This window comes from Camponotus floridanus, unplaced genomic scaffold (assembly GCF_003227725.1).
Source record: "Camponotus floridanus strain SB8 unplaced genomic scaffold, Cflo_v7.5 scaffold33, whole genome shotgun sequence".
NCBI lineage: Eukaryota > Metazoa > Arthropoda > Insecta > Hymenoptera > Formicidae > Camponotus > Camponotus floridanus.
The window spans coordinates 1,144,649-1,167,660 of record NW_020229470.1 but is presented as its reverse complement, the minus strand read 5'-3'; the positions used below and the strand labels follow the sequence as shown (position 1 = coordinate 1,167,660).

General features: G+C 39.4%; 1 protein-coding gene across 5 annotated transcripts in view; it reads right to left on the bottom strand.

Moving 5' to 3' along the window:
* LOC105248852 (putative mediator of RNA polymerase II transcription subunit 26) overlaps positions 1–23,012 on the bottom strand; it is a 195,722-nt gene that overhangs the window by 62,466 nt on the left and 110,244 nt on the right. For 4 of the 5 annotated variants that reach the window (XM_011253879.3, XM_011253882.3, XM_011253880.3 and 1 more), the window contains exon 2: positions 2,369–2,492. In XM_011253879.3, coding sequence (XP_011252181.2) covers positions 2,369–2,492 — 124 coding nt within the window. Of the gene's footprint in view, positions 1–2,368; positions 2,493–19,888; positions 19,970–23,012 lie in introns of those variants that run through there. The other variant, XM_025410599.1, reaches the window with a different exon arrangement.

Genomic DNA, 23,012 nt, shown 5'->3' with positions numbered 1-23,012 from the left:
AGCGGTTGAGTGAGTGGTTAGCAAGCAGGTGCACGGATAATTATACGTTTTCCTCGTATATCGTCGCATGCTACCGGAATAATTAAGCAAAACTGATGAGTCTCTTCTGTCTCTTTCTCTCTCTCCCTTCGAAACGTCGTCTCCTTCCGCCATCCACCGAGTGAGTCCAGTATTTTCCTGAATCTTTAATTTATGTGTGCGGAAACCCGACACGAAATTAACCTTATTATACCTCTCTCTTCCTTCCTATTATCGATATTTCTATAATTAATTTCGCGGAATTGAAGGCGCGATTATATTTATCGACGATCTCGACAAAACAATTCGGTGATGGTCCAATTAAGGATGAAATCTAGACGTCGGTGCTATCGGTTTATCATCGTAAAGAAATATACACCATCCTACCCCTCTTTTCAGAAGCACACATTTCATTTCGAAAGAACAATGTGCTCGGAGCGCGATATTTCTTAATAAGCCGCGATCGTTGGCACGCACAATCGCGATATTTCTTCGAGATGGTTGGCACGGGCCGAGATACGTGCCGCCTCGCGTTCGCTCTCGCGAATGTACCATAAATATCTAAATAGCGGAAGTAAGAAAAATTACGTATTTACGGCAGCCGCGTGGCAGAAATAGCGCCGGATCAACGCTTTGTACGCGGCGATGTTTCGTGAGAAGTACGATTTTCCGGAACGGTTTCCACGGTGACGTGATTCATCGTCGTTTCTATAAATTCGAAACGAAAGAGAGAGAGAGAGAGAGAGAAACCGTCTTTAATCGAATCGAGAGAACATTAGATTGCCAAGAAATGATAGCGCTCAATAAGATACCATTGTTAACTGCCCGACAGTAATATTTCTTCCTAGATCTCTAAGGCATCTTGTTATTTTTAAGCAACAAACAAGAAAGGCCTGCTTTATTTATTAATACCCGTAATTAATATTTTAAGTCTATAACATAATAAAGGAATTATTAAAAACTATATCAACAACGTTTTGCTTCTATTTTTCATTTCTGATTAAATGCGACATTAAACGCTCACTTTTTCAACTTTGAAGCATAACACAGTCGGGCTATAAAATATTATCAAGTACTTTTTGCCATCTTTTTCACAAAAGCAAGCTTGCTTTTGTGAAAAAGATGACAAGAACAATCTGATCATATTTTACAGCTAAAGTATTATTATCTTTCCTTCAGCTTTTATTACATAAATATATAAATCAATATATTATATTATCCAGATTATATTCTTCTATTCGCTTATACATAAAAGGAACTGCGACTTAAGATTTTGAAAACGAAATTTTTTCTTATTGTTAAATTTGCATCGGCACATTTTGACCGCGATACTTTTTCATGGCAAATGATCTTTTTAATTGTCGCGAGAAAGAGTCATACTTTCCGATCGGTTCGAGGAAAAATAAAATTGCGCCGCGATATTTGTCGGCGAGAGGTCATTGCCCGCACGCACAATAGCGATATTTTATTCCCGGTAAGTCACGAGTTTCACGGGATTGTATGAACGGAAAGCGCGCGCCAATTACGTGCGCTCGCGCACGATAAATAAATAAACGGCGCCTAATCGCCGACGGCGATTAAGCATGATTAACGCTCGCGCTTTCACAGATGCATTCAGTTATATGCAGGTTGTATGTACTCCTCTGTGAACTTTCGCCGTGGCGAGACACGTCGGAATAACTCTCTCGACGGCACAAACGGTAAAAGGATAAAGTGTAATGAGTGTTTCACCGATTAAGCGCGTCACCGCCTATGCATGCGCATGCACATCACGCGTTTTTTTTTTTTGCATCGGACTCGTCATGCGACAGGCCGATGTATTGACTCGCGTCAACTCTGAAGATTTCTCTCCGCCGATTGCGACAGGAGCAACAACCACGGCTCATTTACTACGAAACGAGAATGTAATTGGGATGTGAAATCGAGAAAGATTTTAACCGCTCGACTGTCACGCATCTCGTGCATCTTGGAAGTAGAGAAACATAAGGAAGCACTCGTTTCCTCTTCAAATGTGTGATATTCGCAGTTTTAAATTACTGAATATGTAAAATAAATTTTTTTCAACAGAGTTAAAAAACTTTTGAATTTATAGTCTGTGACTTTAATTAAATACGTCTTCATTAATTAATAGAATCTCTTAAACCGTGTTTTTTTTGTGCAATTTCTCGGTTGTACTCAAAACTTTGTTTGAAACCAAAGAAATATAAATTTTAATAATTTAATAATGTATATAATATTATATTTAAATAAAAAATAATCTTATTCTATCATATTTCTTTAAAAGCGTTTCTTTTCCTTTAGAGAAATAAAACAAAAACTTTAATAAAAGTTTCTCCAATTTTCCACTTACCTTGGGATCAAAGTTGAAGACCTGTTCGGGTCTGAGCGGGCACTCGAGACCGCATTTGCAGGTTCCCACTGTTGTTAGATACTCCTTCAATTGGTCCAGCGAACCCAGCGCCGTACTGCTTGGACTAAAATAGAGAAATAAACAGAATTATTCCCTTTACCTTTCTCCCATCGCGATATAATAGCGTGCAAACAAAATATGATATGCGTACGCGACGTGAAATTGCGCAATGTTTGTCGAGTTTAGCATCTTGATCGTTTTTTTTTTCCTTGGGGCACTAACGACATTTCTATTTATTATCAACAATATATGTATATTGTATGTACCAACAACGTGCCAACTAGAAAGTTTGCATTTTGTAACTTTATATTAACATATTTGATAACTTGATTATAAATATATAAATTATATTATCATTTATAGCCACACTAACTCGATTGTATAATAATCGCGTAAGCGCGTAAGATTATTAAGAATGTATACAAAATTGAAGAGTTCAGGATCAGTAGCAGACACAGGGATATAATTTGTAAAATTTTATATACTTGAGAGATTTAAAGTAGATCTCACAAATTACGAACTCACACCACTCTCGCTCTGAACTCTTCAATCGGAAATCCAATGCACCACCAGATAATTCTACATTTCAATTTAAAGCGTAAATTGCGAGCATCCGACCACTACCGATGGAATAAATTACGGGTTAAACTACTTAATCGGGGCAGATGCACACCAGACATCTGCAAAAAATACCGGAAAGTTCGAAACACATCAGATGTTACGCTACGATAAACATACTTATTAAATTCCGCAAAAAACAATGCAAGAAAAATTGCATGTATACTTTATATGTGATATTTCAAGAATCTATAGGACAAATAGTAATTATTTCTCTGTACATTTATAAAAGACACATCTCTTTTATCGCTTTATTTTCTCATATTTCAATGCGTGTATATTTTTCTCTCGATACCTTAAATAAATTAATTTCTAAAAATGGTCTTCAATATCATCAGGTGTCTCTTGGAGCGTTACTTTTTCTCTGGTAATTACAGACTGTTCAATTGTAACTGTATTAAATGACAGGTATCCCACAGAAAAGATATTCGAGATTATTGTCGACAAAAAAAGATATCCGATGCTATTCGCGTAATCGGCTTCGTGATGAAAAGCGATCAAGCCTAAGAGCGTTTCAGGGGAGAAACACGAGGTAGGCGTATTATAATTTTGTGAACCGCCCCTCTGTAAAAAAGAGAACGGGAGGAAAGGGATGGTTTATTAGCTAAAGATACAGGCTGTCGTCTCTCTCTTTCCTTCTACCGGTTATTCTAAACGCTTGGAACGGACGAAACAAGTAAGCAAAGAGATTCTCGCCGATGGCTCGAGCCAAACTGACAAGGTGAAACGAGGCAGAGGGGAATCGTCGTCTGTATATTGATTACCTAGCAAAGGGACGAAGAGAAAAGACTTTGTTTCGGGGTACTTTGCAGCTTCCTAAACTAATAACCGCGGGCGTCACCGACATTATAACCCCACGGGAAAAGACGAAACTCTCCCTTTCGTCCTCGAGAATGCTCACGGCAATTATTTCTCGTGACAACAAGACGGATTCTCGTAAACCTACTCTGCCGCTAATTTGTGCCGGATTCGATTTGTTCACGAGAGATCGCTCTATAAAGCAAGAGTTTGCGAATAATAAAGTTTATATTTTCGCTTGACCCAAGTTAGACCATCTCAGAATTAATTCTTCCGCTCTTATTTTAATGCAAACGTTGCCTCTTGACTATTATGCAAAATTATTTTTGAAAAATAAAAAAAAATGTAGAAAAATGAGACAAATCAATAATAAAACTAATTATAAAGTATAATTTTTGACTCAAAACAAGCTTATTATAATAATATTAATCAGCTTTATAAGTCTGAATTTATACTGCGAGATTTGTCGAGAATTGCGTGAATTTAATGAATGAGCGAAACATGTAAATAATGCATTTTTATGTTACGTGGGACTTTTAAACGCGTCATGTACGTACGTCGTGCAAAGCACGCCGCAATCCGAAATTAAGTTTGCGCGACTATCGAGAAAATAAACTCTGAATGAATACGGTTGCGCAGATTTTGGCACTACCCGCTAACCGGGTCTCTCCATCTCGTAAATAATGCGGTAACTCTCCCGCGCTTTGGCAAAGGCCATTTTCCGTATTTCGCGGTGAGACGACCGAATCTGAATGTACAGCCGCTCCCGGCGATGCCATAAATAAGGGCAGGCAGACTTCCTCTCCTGGTCCCACGCAAAGTGCGTTGGAACGCCGGTAACGGAGAAGAGAGACACCATGTTACGCCGGATGAATTATGTCAGCTGGCTGGGTCGGTTAAGCCGCTTGTCCTCGTAAAGCACGTAACCGCGCCGTTCGAAACCGGGTGTCAGCTTTTCCTCTTCCGTCCCTTCCTGCGCGTCCCTTTTTCCGGCACTTTCCTGCCGTTTCGCTCCCGCGAAATCACGTAATTACTCCTATTGTATCGAGAACGATCCGAGCATCTGGTGCGATTGTTTTCGGAAACGCGATAAGTGTCCGTCATTGCGCGGAAGACCTCTCTAATTATCTCTCGTAGCAGGTGCGCGTCGCGAATTCGGAATCGCGACGAAAATTATACAACAAAGTACGCTCGGATTATTTTAATTTACGACACGCTCGAGGATAACGACCCATCCCTCCATTACGGAAATATTACGGAGATGCGAGGGGCGCGGATAGATGGCGGAACGAAAATAATATCTGACAATTTAATTGAGTTAATTAACAAGCTGTTCCCGTCCGTTTCGAGCCATTGCTCATCCCGCCAACAAAAAGCAGTGTTGCGGCGACGTGCTGCGAGGGAGGTAAATCAGCCCCGAGATAAGTAGACTCGTTTACGAGGACGCGGCAATTGCCACCAGCTAAAGAGGCGCGTGCTTGCGCGTTATACCTGAAATATCATCAGCGTGGACTAACATCGCGTCCAAAGACAAATGCGCAATTATGAGAGAGAAGCTTTCTCGGGATTGTCGCGCGATCATGCAAACGACCGCCATTTTTACGGCAAATTTATAACTTGGTTGCGAAAAGCGAAATTAATTGAAAAAATCACTTTTTTGGGGAAATTATCACGGTAAAATTATCAGAAAAAAAAGTGAGAAACGATGTAAATAAAACTATCGCTTCAATGAAAGAATCTAGCTTAAACAAATATTGATTCATTTAATCAAATTACAAAATTAATTAAATATCTATTCCGGTTGTCGTTTCGCTTTTTATATACTCTGAATATTTTATCAAATTGCTAATAAATGTAATTTGCCGCGTTTTTGTTTAGTTTCGTTTTTTTTTAATCTTATCTTTCTTAAATAAACAAATAGTGTTATATTTATAGCTGATAAGAGAGGCATAACTTCAACAGTCAAGTTCCCTCGACACGATTATACTTTTCAAAGCTGAAAATGATGTTGGCGCCTGGACTGTACTTATCTATAATCTATGAGCATTTATTTTACCTTTCGCGTGAGCGAAATGCAATCGCCCGCGGTAACCTGCACGCACGCTTAATTGTGTTCACCCGTTAGACACGCGCAGATACATATCAATTTCGACATTGATCATGAAAATTGCAAGTGCAATCTTTATTTACCCGTTTATCGCGTCTATCCCTTTGTCAACGATTCCGCATCAATTCTTGGATAAATGTGTAACGGCGGGGAGTGCGTGTACAAAGGAAGAAAATATATTTTTCGTTTTTAATAAATATACAGAAATGGTGCGCAACAACAAACATAGCCCGTTGTATTGATAAATTAATAAAAATCAGCAAACCTGATGCATTTCGAGAGTATTTATAAAGCAAACTTATAACGTATCGCGTTAATCTCGCATAATTACGTTGCATTCGAAACATTTGATCGCAAACATTAATTATTATCGAGATTTTAACGCGATCCTCGTAGCTCGCATTTGCGCTATTAAACGCACAAGAGGACGCCGCACGCCAAAAATCAAGAGAGAGAGAGAGAGAGAGAGAAGGGGGGGAGTATTGAAAATGCAACGAGACCCGCTGCAATTATAATTCGCGTTAACAATGCAGCCATGTTCCGCGCGATTCAATCCGCCGCGCAGCTATTATCGGGCAACTCGCAGTTACCGCAATTGCGTATCATCCGCGCGGCGGATAAGCGTGACGGCGTAATAGGAAATTCGCGAAACGCCCGAAATTGTTAATCGTCGCGTGGTGCGCGCGGCTCAAACGAAGGTCACCGTGCAGTAAATCGTCGAGAAGTCGCCCCCCGGTAACAATAATCCGCCGCGCGCGCGAAATAGATAGAGATATATAGAGCGAAACGCCAATTGTGGAATTGGCTCGTAATTCGCGCCCGTTCCGACGGATGGCTCGGCCCGATAATTACCGATCCGGGGGGATAAATTTATGACAGCGATAATTTACGCGGAAACTGCGGCCGACTGGCTCGATAAAGAGCGATTAACTATAAAATGAAACTATCGCGCGCAACGTTCGCTCGGCGATGTACCTGCGTACTTCGTTACCGGGCTTTTGCGCGAGTGCGTGATTGCGTACCCGCGTACCTGTGTCCGCGTCATCGAATATGAGGTGAAAATTTAAATCGCGCGATGCTTCGGGCTCGTCGCTGTAACGATGTAAAAAACGGAAAAACTGTGCGTCCCGAATAGCTGAATATATTTCGCGAAAAAGAGATGTATCGGATACGTTAAATTATACCGATCCTATTAACATAAGAATTATTGCATAATTTAAGAATACGGTGCAGCTTCATTCAACTGGCTCATTCCGCACACGTTTGAAAGCATAATCGATGGAATGTTTGTTTTTAATAATCGCATCGAGAAAAATGGATATTAATTATTGCGAATAATGGACCGCGCACAAAGCGGTCGCAAATATAATGTGCGCAAAAGCACAATATTAATATTAATCGCGGCGAAACGAGAGAAACGATTTCAAATTAATTCGGTTCCATCATCCGCACTTACAACACGTTAAGCTGAGTAATTATATTTCGCGTCGCTTTATCAGCGGCCTCGTGTGTGCGTGTGTGTCGGAGAGAGAGAGAGAGAAGCAATTAATCGGCATGCTCGCGTTTTAGACCGAATCATGCGACTGCGATCAAAATCAATAACCGATCCGTAACGCTGTTCGTGCTGCGTTATCCGGCGTGATGTTCCGTGCTACGGCATTGAAATCAATAATCAATTCGCAAGATCGTCGGGGTGCCGAGTGGTGTTCTGCGTTACTGCCGTAGCCGAAATCGATAATCGATTCGCAACATCGTTCATGCATGCTCGGCAGCAGCGTTTTGCTCTCCGCCGAAATCGCGACTACGATCGCAACAACGTTGGCGCTCGATCGATCGTAACGTTCATTAAATTCCGCTGAAATGCGATACGAGACCGTGATGCGCGTACGACGCATGTGTAATACGTTATACGGCCTAAATAATTATAGGATATTAAACGATGTACCTTAATGACATTGGTAACGCTGGCATCGAGATTTAAATGCCCCTTCCATTTCGAATAATAAAAGCGCCAGGGAATTTAACGCGCCAAATGCGGTATCGCTGATAAATACTCGATTAAGGATGTTTTGTACCTATTTTCAAAATGTTGAGAATTTCATGAAAATTGTACAGAATGTCCTTACATAGGTTTAGAATCTTCGGTACAATTTTTCAATCGATTCACTAAAGCGTTCACAAGTTGTAAGGATTTTAATTTGCACCGAATTAACATGTGTTCTTTTCGGAAACGTATAATCACGTCTATTCGAATGACAAAAACACATGAAAATAATATTCAGAATTTGTTTAAAATTTGCAAAAGTTTAGATACAGAGGAAATATTTGGTCAAATAATATTATACAAGTATTAACTGGTTAAAAAGATATTAAATATAATTTAATAAAGTTAGCCATGTATCTGTCACAAGACGAAATTCTCTGCCAAAAGTTAATCATTTCGATTAACAAATTTCAGAATATTTCAATAAAAATGCAATAAATATTAAAAAATACATCTCTGCACTGTAGTTCTACACAATTGCTCAAAATACACCAAAAGTGGATATTTCAATATTGATTTTCAGCTACTTTTTACTGGGATTGTACATACAAAACATCCTTAATCTCGTTTCGTCAATCTTCCACCAATCCTTCAAAGCTTCTTCGATTATAAAAACGCTCTTGTAACAATGCCATATAAATCTTTGTCCCTCAAAGTATCAAAAATTCATCTGTAAAATTATTTTTAAGCGCGTGAATTATTCGTAATATTGGAAATATAATAATTTCCACAAAAGAAATATCAGTCTTTTGTGAGAAAAACCATATTGTTTTTACTATACTAAAATAATAAATTTTTTTTAAAGGAGGCATATAAATTCTCTTTGACAATTTCCGTTTCTCGAGAATTAATATCGCAACTCGCCGAGATTATATCGTCCCAGCGCGATTCTTTTTCGCATCGTTCAATGCCATTCTGTTGGGGCTATTATCATATCTGCTGTATTATCGTATCCTCGAACTGTTTATCAATGATCTATTTGTGACGGTGTTCTTTACGCTTCGAAAAACAATCTCTATCCGCAGGCAAACCGGCGATATGATATTATCGGAAGAATGTACAGGCTTATATGGTACATAGCTGGGGGAGCGAATAATTTTCGACCACGAAAAGTGAAACGTTAACGGCGTCCGATCACGAATCGCTCGTTTCCTCCGGGTGTTTTGCACTTTTCTGCATGCGAGTGAACCGAACGAAGAAGGGAAAACGAAGGGATAAGAGATTCGAAAGTCGAGGTCGAAGAGGAGAGAAGGAGAGAATTGTTTCACAAGTTGGATCGAGCGCAGATTGCAGTCATTTGCCGGCATAAATTGCACGATCGGATAATCGTCTTGTGCGCGGAATACGAAAGCGGTCGCGGGCGCGTCGAAATCGCCGCGAATCGCCCGAAATTCCGCGATTCCGGATGCGAGCGAGCCCTCCAAATTGTTGCTTTCACCGAGTGCAACGTATAAATAAGCATGGTTTCCGTTACGTGAGTACGTATGTTTGTCCAACGGCATATTTGCAGCCATTCATGCCCATGTCGGCGTAAGATGATTATCTCCAATCATTATTTATTCAAACGAACAGCTACGCGACCTATTGCTCTTTTTGCGGTAACAAGTTTATTTTACACATGTAGTTATGTGACGTAAAGATGTATCCAACAATTTCTAATATTTTATTTAAACAAAGAACACACGTATGAAAATCGATTACGCTATGGCTTACTCGTAAAAGAGAATATTAAGTAATCGATACGCAAATTTAGCTGAACGTAATTGATATTCGACGACCGATTGAAATAGAAAGCGAACTTTAAATATAAAGATTTAAATGTAAAGCGTACTTTTTTATATCTCCTTCCCTCCTTCTCTTATTCTTTTTCTGTAAAGTAATGTGCGTAATTATTATGCGAAATATCCGTTGCACTAATGATTAAAAGTGCCATATATTTTCTTTACTCGGTAGCTTCGCAAAGCCATTTACAATCAAGTTTTGTCAATGTACATATGTGTGTAGCAACCGTAATAATATATACACAGATAAGGTTATCACGACAACGCAGCAAATTTCAACGACAAAACGACTTTTACAGTGATTGTCGTGGCTGTATATATGTAAAAGAAATCCGTACAGTCATATGCATTCGTTAGTGCGGTCATTGAACTTGAAAAAATCGACTATTAATCTTTCATACACACGAATATGAAAGATAATAGAAAGATTTGTGAAACGCAATCGAAATGCGATCGGATTCGAAAACGATTTTACTATTTTTCACTTGATTTTATGATGATTTATCACGAAACATTTATATAAATAAATTAAAAGCTTTTATATAAATAAATTAAAAGCTCGCGCCGATAACACTTTAATTTCTAAATAAATATTTGAGGAGTGTTTCGCGTTGGTTGCCCTTCAAATAAATCCATTCAATTAACCGACAACATTCGCGATTGTGTATTGAAAATGTAATTTTATAAATGGTCACGCGGCGCCGTCAAAGCGCGAACGAGGACATAGACGTCCGAACGATCGATCGCGCAACCCAATCGACTATAGCCGCAAATTGCAGCTCGGCAATTGCGCGATTGCGACTCTTCAGACGACCGAGTTCGCGTAACAGTTCACCAAGATTTATAGACAGACGCGCGAACTTTGTGTTTGTCTTTTCAGACTGCACGTCACCGCCGAGCGATTGCAACGAGTTACAAAATTCATGCGCGTCGATCATTTTAGCGCGCACGAAGTACCCTTTAAACTATAGACAGATGCCGTACAATCTGTCGCAAAGCTACGCCACAAAGTTACCTCTCGCGCAATTGTGTACGTCTGATATCTATACCGAAGACGTACGGGGAAAGTTATCGCGCCCCCCCCCCCCTCGCTAACCCCGCAAAATTGTCCCGTCGCAGTAAACTTATTTATCGCAACGGCGGAGCGTTTTATTCCGTGGAAAAATTATTTAAGACGCCCGCCACCGCAAACGCCGATAGGGATTCGAAGACGCCGCACGCGCGCTCATTATTTATTCACGAGTAAATGAAATTTCCCTCACTTTCTCAAAACTCATTCCTCAAATAAAAGAGATCTTTCCCCGGTCCCGTAGCCAATAAACAAGGCTTACTGCCAACTTTACGACCGTGGTCCCAGGTGGTCTCGCGCACCCGCGTCTCTAGATCGCGGCAACTCTGTTGTTCCACAAGGAGCTTATCAATCGTTCGAGATGCGAAACCATCGCATGCTCGCGGGCAACGCCGACAAATGACTACGAAATCGCTTTAACTAATGTGCAAGGAGACGCACCGATGCGGGAATATTCAATGAACGAGATGTCGCGTTCAGTTTGTGAAATTCTATCTCGCTATAACGGCCAAATTATATCACCGCGGTCCCCTTCTCCCTTTATGCGTACACGCGTAAATTAACCGTTGACAAATCGACTCGTATGTCGGCTCGTATGTTAACCGCAGCATGCCAAAATATGCCAATACGCACCAGAGTACGCCGCAACAAGATGCAGTGCATCCACTTGACATAATTTCATGTATTCTATACTCTTTGTGTTCCACGCAAACAATACTCTCTGTCAGGTATATATTATACACATGGCTGTGTTTAAGTATCAATTATTTATTGAAAATAAATTGTTTCCCGAAAATTTATCATTTCACAGAGCCTGCCGATTGTTCTCACGTTGAAAGGCGAAAGGCGAAAGAGATAGAGGATAATTACAAGATTCGAACCTAATATTATGCCAGTTAATTAGCCGATTTTACGAAAGTGATGCAAATTAAGTCCTTCTTGCGCATGTTACATGACGGATAAGGATCTATAATTTACACGTGCGTGTAAAGGACTTGCATAAAGAAATACAAAAACTCCAATTATTTTTGACTGTTGAAAAAGGGCAATAATAAGTAATAAATTTAATTATAAAACGTTTCTTACGATATGCAAAAAATATAGCTGCAATCTTACGTAAAACGTAGTTTCTGAGAATCATTAAATTATTATTGCATTATAATTATATAAAAATCTTTTACGTGTAAAGTTTCGTGAGAGTAAAAAATATCAGCGTTACTTGCGATTGCATGCTTGTTATACTTGAACAGTATTTGCGATAATCAATCGTCAATGAACCTGAATGGAACAACGAGAGTAAAGTAGATAATCGCGAGGCATCACACTTCACTAATTTCACGTAACGATCAACGAGCTTTTGTCTGTAAAACATCGCTCTCCAGGGATGCTATAGCAGTGCAGCATCATTAAATACGTGAGAGGATAAGCATGCTGACAAACATAAAGCAGCCATCATAATTATATAACTGAAATAAAAAAAAAGTTTCTCTTACTTTAATTAACAATCATAGGAAATAATTACATCGAATCATTATATTTTTATTATTAAACGCATCCAGATCAAAATCTAAATCGACTAGACAAATTTCATATAAAGCAAATTTTTTTAAAAATATTATCAAATTGTTACTATAATATAATATAATTATTACACACTAATAAATAAATAGAAAATACACATATTTATTTTATTATCTTTGATTTTGCGAATTGAATAATCTGACTTTGTAAGTTTACAATTCAACAGATGAACGTAAACTGGTGTCACGCTTCGCTTTGATAAGGATGCATTGGAATCATCTCGCAAATTACTTCCCAAAGCAAGCAACAGAGCTGAAATGGCACAGAATCGCACTTCGCTAATTTCGTATAATGATCAGCGAGCTTATTCGCGAGGCGGATGCTCTCCCGAGACGCTTCGCCAGCGCAACATAATTTACGTCTGTAGTCGTGAGGGGTAGATGGCGGCTTATAGGGGTTACGAGAAGCGGGGGTATAATTATTATCGAAGGCAGGTAGCAGCAGCGGCAACAACAGCATATGGCGAATGCGAGGAGTCGACGTGCCTCTCCTCCGATTCCTCCCCCCTTCGCATCTCTCCCTCTTTCTCTCTCGGTCCCGAGTCGGAGGATCACCATCTGTACGTCCCGGTAAATCCCATGACTCCGCGTATTATTAGCTTGCATTATTGATTTATTATTTAGCGCTAGGCAGCCGCGCAAGCGCCCGCTAAATCGGGGTTAACCGCTCATTTGCCGACGGTGCATTATGGTTTCTGCGTTATGACGCCGTAATGAGGCAATATGCGGAGGAGGGAGATGAAGACCCTCCGGACTTTTTATCGCCGTCCCACTTTTCTCGGATCTCGCTTCGATCATGTCCCCGATTGTGACAACTATTTACGTAAAACTCGATAAGATTCAAAACTCTCGCGAAACACGTTTTATTATGGATAGATATTTAAGCTCTCATGAAACTGTAAAAAAATATTAATAAGACTGAAATCAATTTTTTAATTAATTATCAATTTATCTCATTTGGAAACGTATACATTCGCGAAAAATGTAATCTTTAATTCCTCGATCAGAAATGTTTAATCCTCTCCATAGATGCGACATAATCAGGATAAATGGAAGAAGAGAAACACATTAATAATCCATTTTAGTAACAGAACAGTGTTACAGTTGCCATAATTACCGCGTGTAGCATCATATATCCGTTTCCGTGTGTAACTCGGAAATCTCATCGAGAACGGGTTTCAACGATATCGCGATATCCTACAAACACCACGCGTGTACAAAAATAATTCTAATTACCGCGTGGGCGTTAGGTACGTTAATGAAACATCCCGTAATTTTAGCGTGGAACGAAGCCACCCGTCCTCCTCGCCAAGTTTCGCGTCTCTCGATTACTGTTGTCCACGATTACATTTCGATTAACAGCAAAACGACGCGCCGGCAAATTGTTGCTCACGGTGCCCGATAACGCGCTCGCCGATAAATTAAACGCCGTGATAAACTAGTAGCACCCTTATGCATATACACGCATACAGACACGTGTACACGCGGCACGCATAATCGCAAACGCACACGCAAACGTCGAATGAAAACCCGTTTCGCAGTGAGTCGCTTATCGGAATCGGCCGTATCATAACTAGTACCGGCGTAACATAAAACGAATTTTCCATTAAGCGCAAACTAACTGCGATTCACAATCTATGCACATCACGCTACCAATTTAACTCATTTAATAAACAGGATTGAATTGCTCATCGGATGAGATATCGCAGATAAATTATACGTAGGATCTGCACAGGCATTTTAGAGTACTGTTTAAAAAAAGAGAGAAGAAAATTAAGTTCTTTAAAAAGCAAATAAATAGAAAGAAAATTAATACACATTAAATTAAGGATAAAATGAATATGCTTAAAAATAATCCAGATAATCGAGACGGATGCATCATCTGTCTGATTTCCAAATAAAAGTGTTATACGATTATCAAATAATTAAATAACTATAATCAATAATAATTAAAAATTTTCTACGCATAATATTATCGATATTTATTATTCTATACAGTATTATCTTTCTAAACGGCTTTGCAAAATATTGCAATATGTCAGCTACCTGCTCCGATATAATCATATTTAATTGTGGGATCCATGTCCGAGACTGCGAACCGATGGCAGGACGCGAGTATCGGCGTGAATGTGTGACGGAGATGATTAGTAAGAAAGGAATAAATTGCACTATAGCCGCTGTCGATACGTCTTCCATACAGCACCGCTCTAATTAATTCACGAGAACGCGATTAACGGACGCAACATCTCTCGAATATGAGGCTCCCCGGCTATCCGTTATACCCCACCGCACCGTCTGCATAAAGCATTTTGCGATCTGCATATTTTAGCGACCGCACTTCTAACTTGCTCTCGCGATTATAACTCTGCGCTTGCATCACTTCGCCCGTACATTCCTCAAGAGCGGTAATCAACGGAATGTTCAATTTCACCTCGTGTTTTTATCAGTCGGAACGCGCATATATTTCTAACTAAAACGTAATTTGCGAAGGCTTTACAAGTCGCACATCACGAGCGGTATTCAAAATACATAGTATCGCGTCACGATGTTTTTCCCGGCTTTTCTTTGAAGAGAAATTAATTTTCGCGGCGTACGAGCGTGTATGTGCGTGTGTATTACTTTAATTACGAATTTGTTCCGTGTAAGATAAGAAATGTACGTCGTGAGTCGTAATTTTCCTCAAATATAAAACGAAGAACAACAACGGACTAGAACAGGTGGCGTATAATGACAATTTGTCAGGCATGATTCTCTTAAAAATCGCGCAAAGTAACAGTCTTCAAGCTGGCCTTGAATGCCTAGCAATTACGTGTCTACCGCAAATAAGCGGAGACGACGATGCATGACATCACGTTGCATGTGTTAGCACGTCTCGCAGTCTGCGAGCGTGCTATTGTAAATTTATGTGCTCCGGATTACAAGCATCGATTCGATACGTTTATACGATTAGGACACCCGTCATTCATTTAATGAAAGAACCGACAAATTTGCATAATCATTGAGATGTCGCATGTACCGTCGACTTATTCTTTTTTTCATATGTACATATCTTTTTATTATCGCGCACTTTCATTCATAATTCATACGTGCGTGCCCAAGTATAATAGATTAATAATTGTGCGAAATATAACTTCCCATTACGTCAAATTGTTCCGTACAAATTGTTATTATATCCTCTCGCATACAATTATTGCCATATAATTTCATGTGAATTGGAAGAAAAAAATGATTAAACACGTGTGGAAGAAACTACACGTCTCGATATTCTCTCAAGCAGCGAAGATACAAAGATCCCAGACAACTAGCGATTATTCGAATCGAGGTATTACGTAATGAAAAGACACGGCGAGAAACACAATAATGGAAACGCTATAATCGTTTTGTTTCCGTGCAACCACAAAGGATGAGTGGATAGTTAATTCGCCCAAGTATTGCGTAAGAATATTGAAATTAAGCATTTAAAGGTAATCATCGCGAGAATTACGAGGATATCACGGCAAGACGTACGATCATGCCAGGCGGGGCTAATTGTTAGCGAGTTAACGATGATCGATGATAACGGGTCGTGCTCCCTTATCGAGCGACCCGTGTTGCACGTAACAGGCGCTTGCATGCAACGCCGAGCCGCTTTTACATCGTTACGTGTTTGCAAATTTCAAGAGGGCTCGCATGTGCGAACTATTATGCGTGAGAGATTGCTTTTTCAGTTTCACGAAGCCCGACGGGGCAATCTTGAAGGTAATCGTGCGCCGAATAGGGGAATATTTTGTTTAACAAGCGCGCGATATCATCTACGAGAGAATAAAGTTCATTTTAGATCATCTATAAGCTCGAGCTCGGATAGACTACTCTAGATATATTTTAATACGATCCTATATATTTTACACGTATACAGAGTGTCGGGGCAATCTCTTCCCAACAAAAAACTTCGAGAGCTTACCTCGAGAGTTTTTCAAAACACTGTAATAAGGTATTTTTTCATCGAGCACTTTTCGAGTTATGAGGCTTGAAATGATTTTTTAATTTTACGTAAATAAAATATCTAGTAAAATATTTATTTTTCGATTACCTTAATACTTTTTTTTATGTACAAAATAATGAGAGGAATCAATTGGTGTAAAGAAAACACATAATTGTTTCGAAGAAAAAATATGTAATTTGCAATTAACAATTACATATTTTTTTTCGAAACAATTATGTGTTCTCTTTACACCAATTTTACTATTATTATTTTACTAAATATTTTATGATTTATGTAAAAATTGAAAAATTATTTCAAGCCTCATAATTCGAAAAATATTCGATAAGAAAATACTTTATTATAATGTTTTGAAGAGCTGTCGAGGTAAGCTACAAGAGCTTTTTTAGGAAGTATAATTGTTCTTTGTCTTTTATAAATACACGTAGAGATAAAAAATTTCGAAAGGAAGACGTGAAATTTAAAAGTGTAGCAATAAAATATCTATAAGGCTATCATATTTTAAATATGAACGTGAACCAAAAGAGCATCCAAACGGAATAACACGATGAGAAATGTTACGTAAGTTTCCATAGATTCCCTGCTATGTAGTTTGCATTGATGTGCATCCGAGGATAATACTCGGAGCGAACACTCGACAGCGTTTGCTCCGCAAGCATCCATAGCGATAAAGCGTTTTAACGAGTGCCTCGTAAGTTCTTTTTTTCCCTGCGTGGATCATTAATTAACTCCAGCGAATGAAAAACAGCCTCTCTCGCCCATCCAGCTGTACCCGGCAATAATAAAGCGGGGCAATTAGCCACTTTTAATAACATCGTTTCACCGGACGACTTGTTTGTACTTTCCTCCCTTCCTCCCGCGCTCTTTTTTTTTACACCATTTTCTCTGACGTCCATGCATCGTAATGATTCCGCGCGCACGTGTTACTGTGTGTCGGCAAATCCGACGGATAAGCGCATTTTAATTGACCTAAATTTCGCGAGACTCGACCGGTGACGCGGCGAAATAAATGAAAAGAAGAGAAAGAGAAAAAGAGAACTCCGGCGAGAATCACGGCAATTTTTATACGGACGCGCTTAATTGTATATCCAAGTGCGATAACGAGAAATTTTATTTTTCATTCTTTAACATTGCTACGCTACGATTCTTTGCATTACTTGTAATTATCAAATACTGCGTCGTTTCGCATTATCTACGCTGTCCTTCCTGATTCGCGTCAATTTTCCAAATTAATAATTACAATTTTAATATGGCAAATTAATTTATAACATAATAAAGTGTAAACTTAAATATATGTAATTTTTTATAACAGTAAAAATCTATAGCAATTATTATTATAATCAATATAGAAATTTATATGTGATTACAAAATAAATATTCATCTTGAGATCTTGTAAAAATATAATTTTCTTTTTCATACAAAAGAGTTTTATTTTACAGCATCAAATTATGAAATGCTATTTTTTAACTATTCAAAGATCTTGGCCAATGTTGAAATCCTCTAATAAGACATTTTTAATTTTCCATATATTTGCAATTAGTCAACAATAAAATCCTACGTGATTGAACGGAAATTTAAAAAAAAATATAATAGAATGTATCTCGTGTCTCAATCTTGATCGGCAATTATTTTCCAGTAAGCGACACAGTGTATCACTTTAGCCTTGTCGAATGTAAACAAGGATAAAATGATTCACTGTGTTGCACCGTGTCCTGTGTCGCTCGCTGAAAAACACCCTATATCAGTGCGATATCTTCGGCTTTCTTTTTCGCACGGTGATAATTGTGTGCCTCCCCCCCCCCCGTTTCTCGAAAGCGTTGTAAAGTGTACCGTGAATCCCGCAGAACAGCCGCTCGTAAATATGCACGTCGTTTCATGAATATGCATCGTTCGCGGTGCATACGCGGCTATGCAACGCGCTATGCAGCACGCTTATCCATGTGCCCCTTAAGACTTCGGTTAAACATCGGTGCGCGAGTTTCCATTCGAATGACTCGTCAGTTGCACGAAATATGACAACTACCGTTGTCACCATAGTGACGGAAAGGCAAAAACAAAAATTCACTCTTCCAATAATACATTTGTGACAGTCACTATTGAGTGCGTCTTTACTATACTCTTTTTTTATGTTTTCGCGATTTCTCATAAATAAATGTAGCAGAGACATCTTGGAGAGATTATTAAATCGACCTCCGCACACACGCACAGCCTGATATTTACCTCGTCGTTTTGCCGAAAACCGCCCTTAGCCAAATCTATTGTAATATAATGACAATTGATTGATATGTTAATACAATCAATACACGCTTCATGGAAGTTAATTGAAATTATGTATGTTGAGATGTGCAATGTGTTAATTATGTACGGCGTATCTGCAAACAGTATGAATTAATCCCTTCCTATCGTCCCATTAACATTCGACAGCGACCAGCATTAAGCGTATTAATGCCGGTAATACGATATCGTGGCTACTCACCCAATAATGAGCACCGTTACACGAAGTATGGATTACCGATGCAGTGGCGCTTAATAAATTTTGCAAAAGCTGCCGTCGACATGTCGTCGCTCTCGAAATTTTCTCTCTCTCTCTCTCTAGCTTTGTCTCGAGAACACCGACAAATTCTCTTCTCTCTTTTAACAGCGACAACTTTTTTTTTCGGCGCAATTTTAAGTAGCACGATGCATATTTATGTCCTGGCGAGCGCGAAAGACAAACGGAACAGATTGGTTTCCGGCAGCGGCACGGGCGGTGTTGACGAGGTGGCAGCTGCAAAAGAGGGCCCCGTGTTTGTCACAGGAGGCAGGAAACACTCGCACCCGTTAATAACCCAATTAAAATGGACAGGAAACGTACCCCTGGTACATACCCCGCACGCTCGGCACGCTCTCAATGCCACCACTGCTCCACCGCCACCGCCACTATCGCCATCGCCATCGTTATTACAACTACTACTACTACTACTATTACTATTACCATCGTAACCACGATATTACATTACTGTCGCAATTGCACTGTATCAGAGTGATGCAAGCTCGCAGCTCTGGCTCAAACCGCGGCCGTTCATCGATATCTCGCGTACGCAGCATTGATCGATGTTAGATACTCGGAATTGATATTAATAGATGCTTTGCCGAGATATATCCAACGAGATAAAATTTTAATAACTCGGCACAAAAAGCTTCTCTCTACTTTATTCGTTATAAAATTGTAAATATACCCCTTATCGAAGATTGAATCGATCGGAAGAGTACTTGCGAGATCATCGCAACGCAATACAATGTAGACACGAGATGAATAGTTTTGCAAAACCGCCAGCGAATGTCAGAGAGCGTCTAAGCTTCACTTTTTACGATTGAAATCTGCGGATTAAATTCAATCGGAAATCGTGTCGAGTTGCGAGACAGCTATATAACGCGAGGTAGCTGTAAACGATCGATCAATTATTTTTTTGCGATCAAACCTATACAATTATACGCGATTACCTTTTCCCGTAGCATCAAATAACAATCGCATCGGGTCGTCTTGCAAGCGTTTCACTTCGTTATACGTTCGAGCGCACACCGGTATTCGCTTCTTACCTGGAACACAGGAAAAGAAACAATTTAATAGAGCAATCAATCGTCCGAAACAGGGGAAAAATAAAAGAGGGGCACGCGAATCCTAATAACAGTGCATATGTGTTGCGAAACGTAATTTGTATGATCGATCCGAAAACAATTTTGAAAAAATTATTTCGAGAATGTTACGATAATTTTTTTTTATATTTTTCTCTCATAAATATATATTAAATTGCCTATATCTAAATGTATTATCAATATTTTATCGATCGAGTAATATAATTTTATAATTTCATTTTGCTATATTCTTATTAATTTCTACTAAAAATTTTCCATAATAATTTTATTTATTAAATATTTTATAAAAACTTGTACTAAAAATTTTCCATAATAATTTTATTTTATTAAATGTTTTATAAAAACCTTTATGTAATTAATAAAAAATATCATCTGCAAAAGGTAAAATCCAATTTCTTTTTAGCGTTATATACTATGTTACGATATTTAGCAAGGCCAATAATTTCTGCTATCGGCCGAACAATCTACTACCGTGAAATCGGCGCGATCCAAGAACAGGTCGATGGTTACGGATATCGACGATTCACCTGGATCGCCGTCTGCCAACGCGAGGGTGGTCGACGAAGGGATAGTTTCGAAAATAAAAAAAAAACATGGTAAAAAGCATTAATTACGTAACTTCCGTTCGGCACTTCGTACCGAGGGATAGGTATCTCTGGCGAACGGATAGACCCGAGCACACGCACACCGGCCGCCGGTGCGTAAAGAGCTCGGGGTAAAGCGATATTGCCTGATCGTAAACAAAGTTACAAACAGGATCGGGGAAACTCCTGGGCAATTTATGCCACGTTCGGAATGCACCTAATAAAGTATGATTCAGTCCATTCGTGGAGCTTTTATTTATGCGATATACGCATATCAAAATAATGCTTGCTGATGCTTGCATAAATAATTTTTCAAAAAAATAAACTGAAAATATTAGAATTTCAATTTTTTGTTTTTTTCTGAAATTCATGCATACAACATTGAAAGATAATAAATGATAAAGAGTCTCTCTTTCAGCTATTTTTGATTATTTAAATTTAGTCCGTCAAATGTGACTAGTAATAATCAAATACATTTGTTTGTTGACAATTAACAAATTGTCAGTATCGCACATTAAAATCTTTGCAAGTTGAGTCATATACCGCTTTAATCACAGAGTTGTTCGAGGAAAGAGAATTTGATAACAGATTCGATAATGAAAAAAAAAACGCCACCAGACAGAAATGCATCCCGCGCCATTGTTCGCCAAGTCGGTGCACACGCGAAACGCAGGGTGACACGTTCGGGAATAAATGAGGCGCGCTGTCGGGGCCAGGAAGAGATCGGCGGCGACGATAGCCGACAAATAAAAACACAATATTGGGAAAGAAAAATGTAAAGCAGCGTCATTTAAATGCGTGTAACGAAAGGGGGCCGTCTGGTGGCAAGTCGTCGGGGAAGGAGGAGGGAAAGATGCGAGGGGAAAGGCGACCAAGGCGACCGGGGGTCACCGGACACGACGCGATCGCGTGAGATTAGACCCTTTCAAGTGTGACTCATGCCGGCAGGGAAAGTAAATGAATGCAACTGCGCCGGTACTTCCCCTTTTTTATTCTTCCGCCTTCTTTTTCATTTCTCTCTTTTTCCCTCGTTTCCTCTCTCTCTTTCCCTCTCGCGACCCCGTCTCTCTCTTTTCTTTCTCGCTACCGGATCCTCGAATCCCTCGCCATTCTCGTGTCCAGCAATCGCTGTTAACTTATCGGTACACGCACGGATACGACGCGTGGTCAGATCGAATCAGGAAAGTTCGAGTCAGTCACGAGCAAACTTCTTAGTCGGAAGGGATACAACTTGCTATCGAGAAGTTAACGTCAAGGGAAATTATCTCGTTCAAGGAAATTATTCCCAATTATTCGCAAGTAAACATACATGATTTATTCCGATATAAAAGTGTCTAATTCTAAAGAAAAGCACATTAATATATGGAATTGCTTCGATGTTATAGAGAAAGAATGAATTATAAAATTCATTAAAAAAAATTTTAATTAAATTTTAAATTTAAAAATCTATATTGACTACGATTTAATTTATCTTAAATTAAAGCTTAATTAATTTATTCTTTTATCAACACATTGTTCAATAAATATTTATATCTTTCTTCACGATATCTTCTTCAAAGAAGTCTACTCATGGCGCGCATTAACCGCTTTATTGATGGGTATCGAGCCGTGATGCAAAGCGGAGAGTCCGAGTCGAGGAATGTCATATTCTGGTGGGGCTCATTAGGGCCCCCCTCGACAAGACAAAGCCGCGTCGCTTTCTCTCTTCCTCGGTTCTCTCCTTCGATCCGGTCGCTTGTCGAATTAAGGGTCCGACTCTCCGTGCTCCGGTCTGTTCGATGTCGAGCGACGATCCGCGCCAGGTAAGACATACTGTCATCATCGTCCGCTACCAATGTCCCCTCTATCCGCTCGGCTCTTTTCCTCTTGCCGTCCTCTCTCCTTTTATCTTTGGCTCAATGAGAGACGACCTTCTACGGCGTTCATACGAAAATAGCAACGCCTTTGTTCGACGACCGTCCGCTGTCCGTCCGATCTCTTTCCCCTCCGTCCCTCGTCACCGACGACGTTATTCTCCTTGTTCCGATCTCAGTCTCCCTTCCTCTTTACTCTCCGGCTTTCTCGCAAATGTCTAACCGCCGAGACGTGTATCACTGATTCCTCGAAATTACTGCCACTGATCGTTCTCCTCGGAGACATATAGTGGAATCCTGTGTTACTGTTTTTACGAGCGGCCGTCACGGCGGATGTTTGCGGTTATTTAAATCGTTTTATTACGCGATATCTATATATATTCGCGGTGTCATTGATCTAGGAAAAAAATCATCGCGATTCAAAAATTATCTCTCTCCAATTTTGATTAATATATTTATTAAAGAGAATGTCGGGAGTTGAGAGCTCGCGTTAATCATAACACGGATTTGCACAGACTTTGCTAATTCGATGCA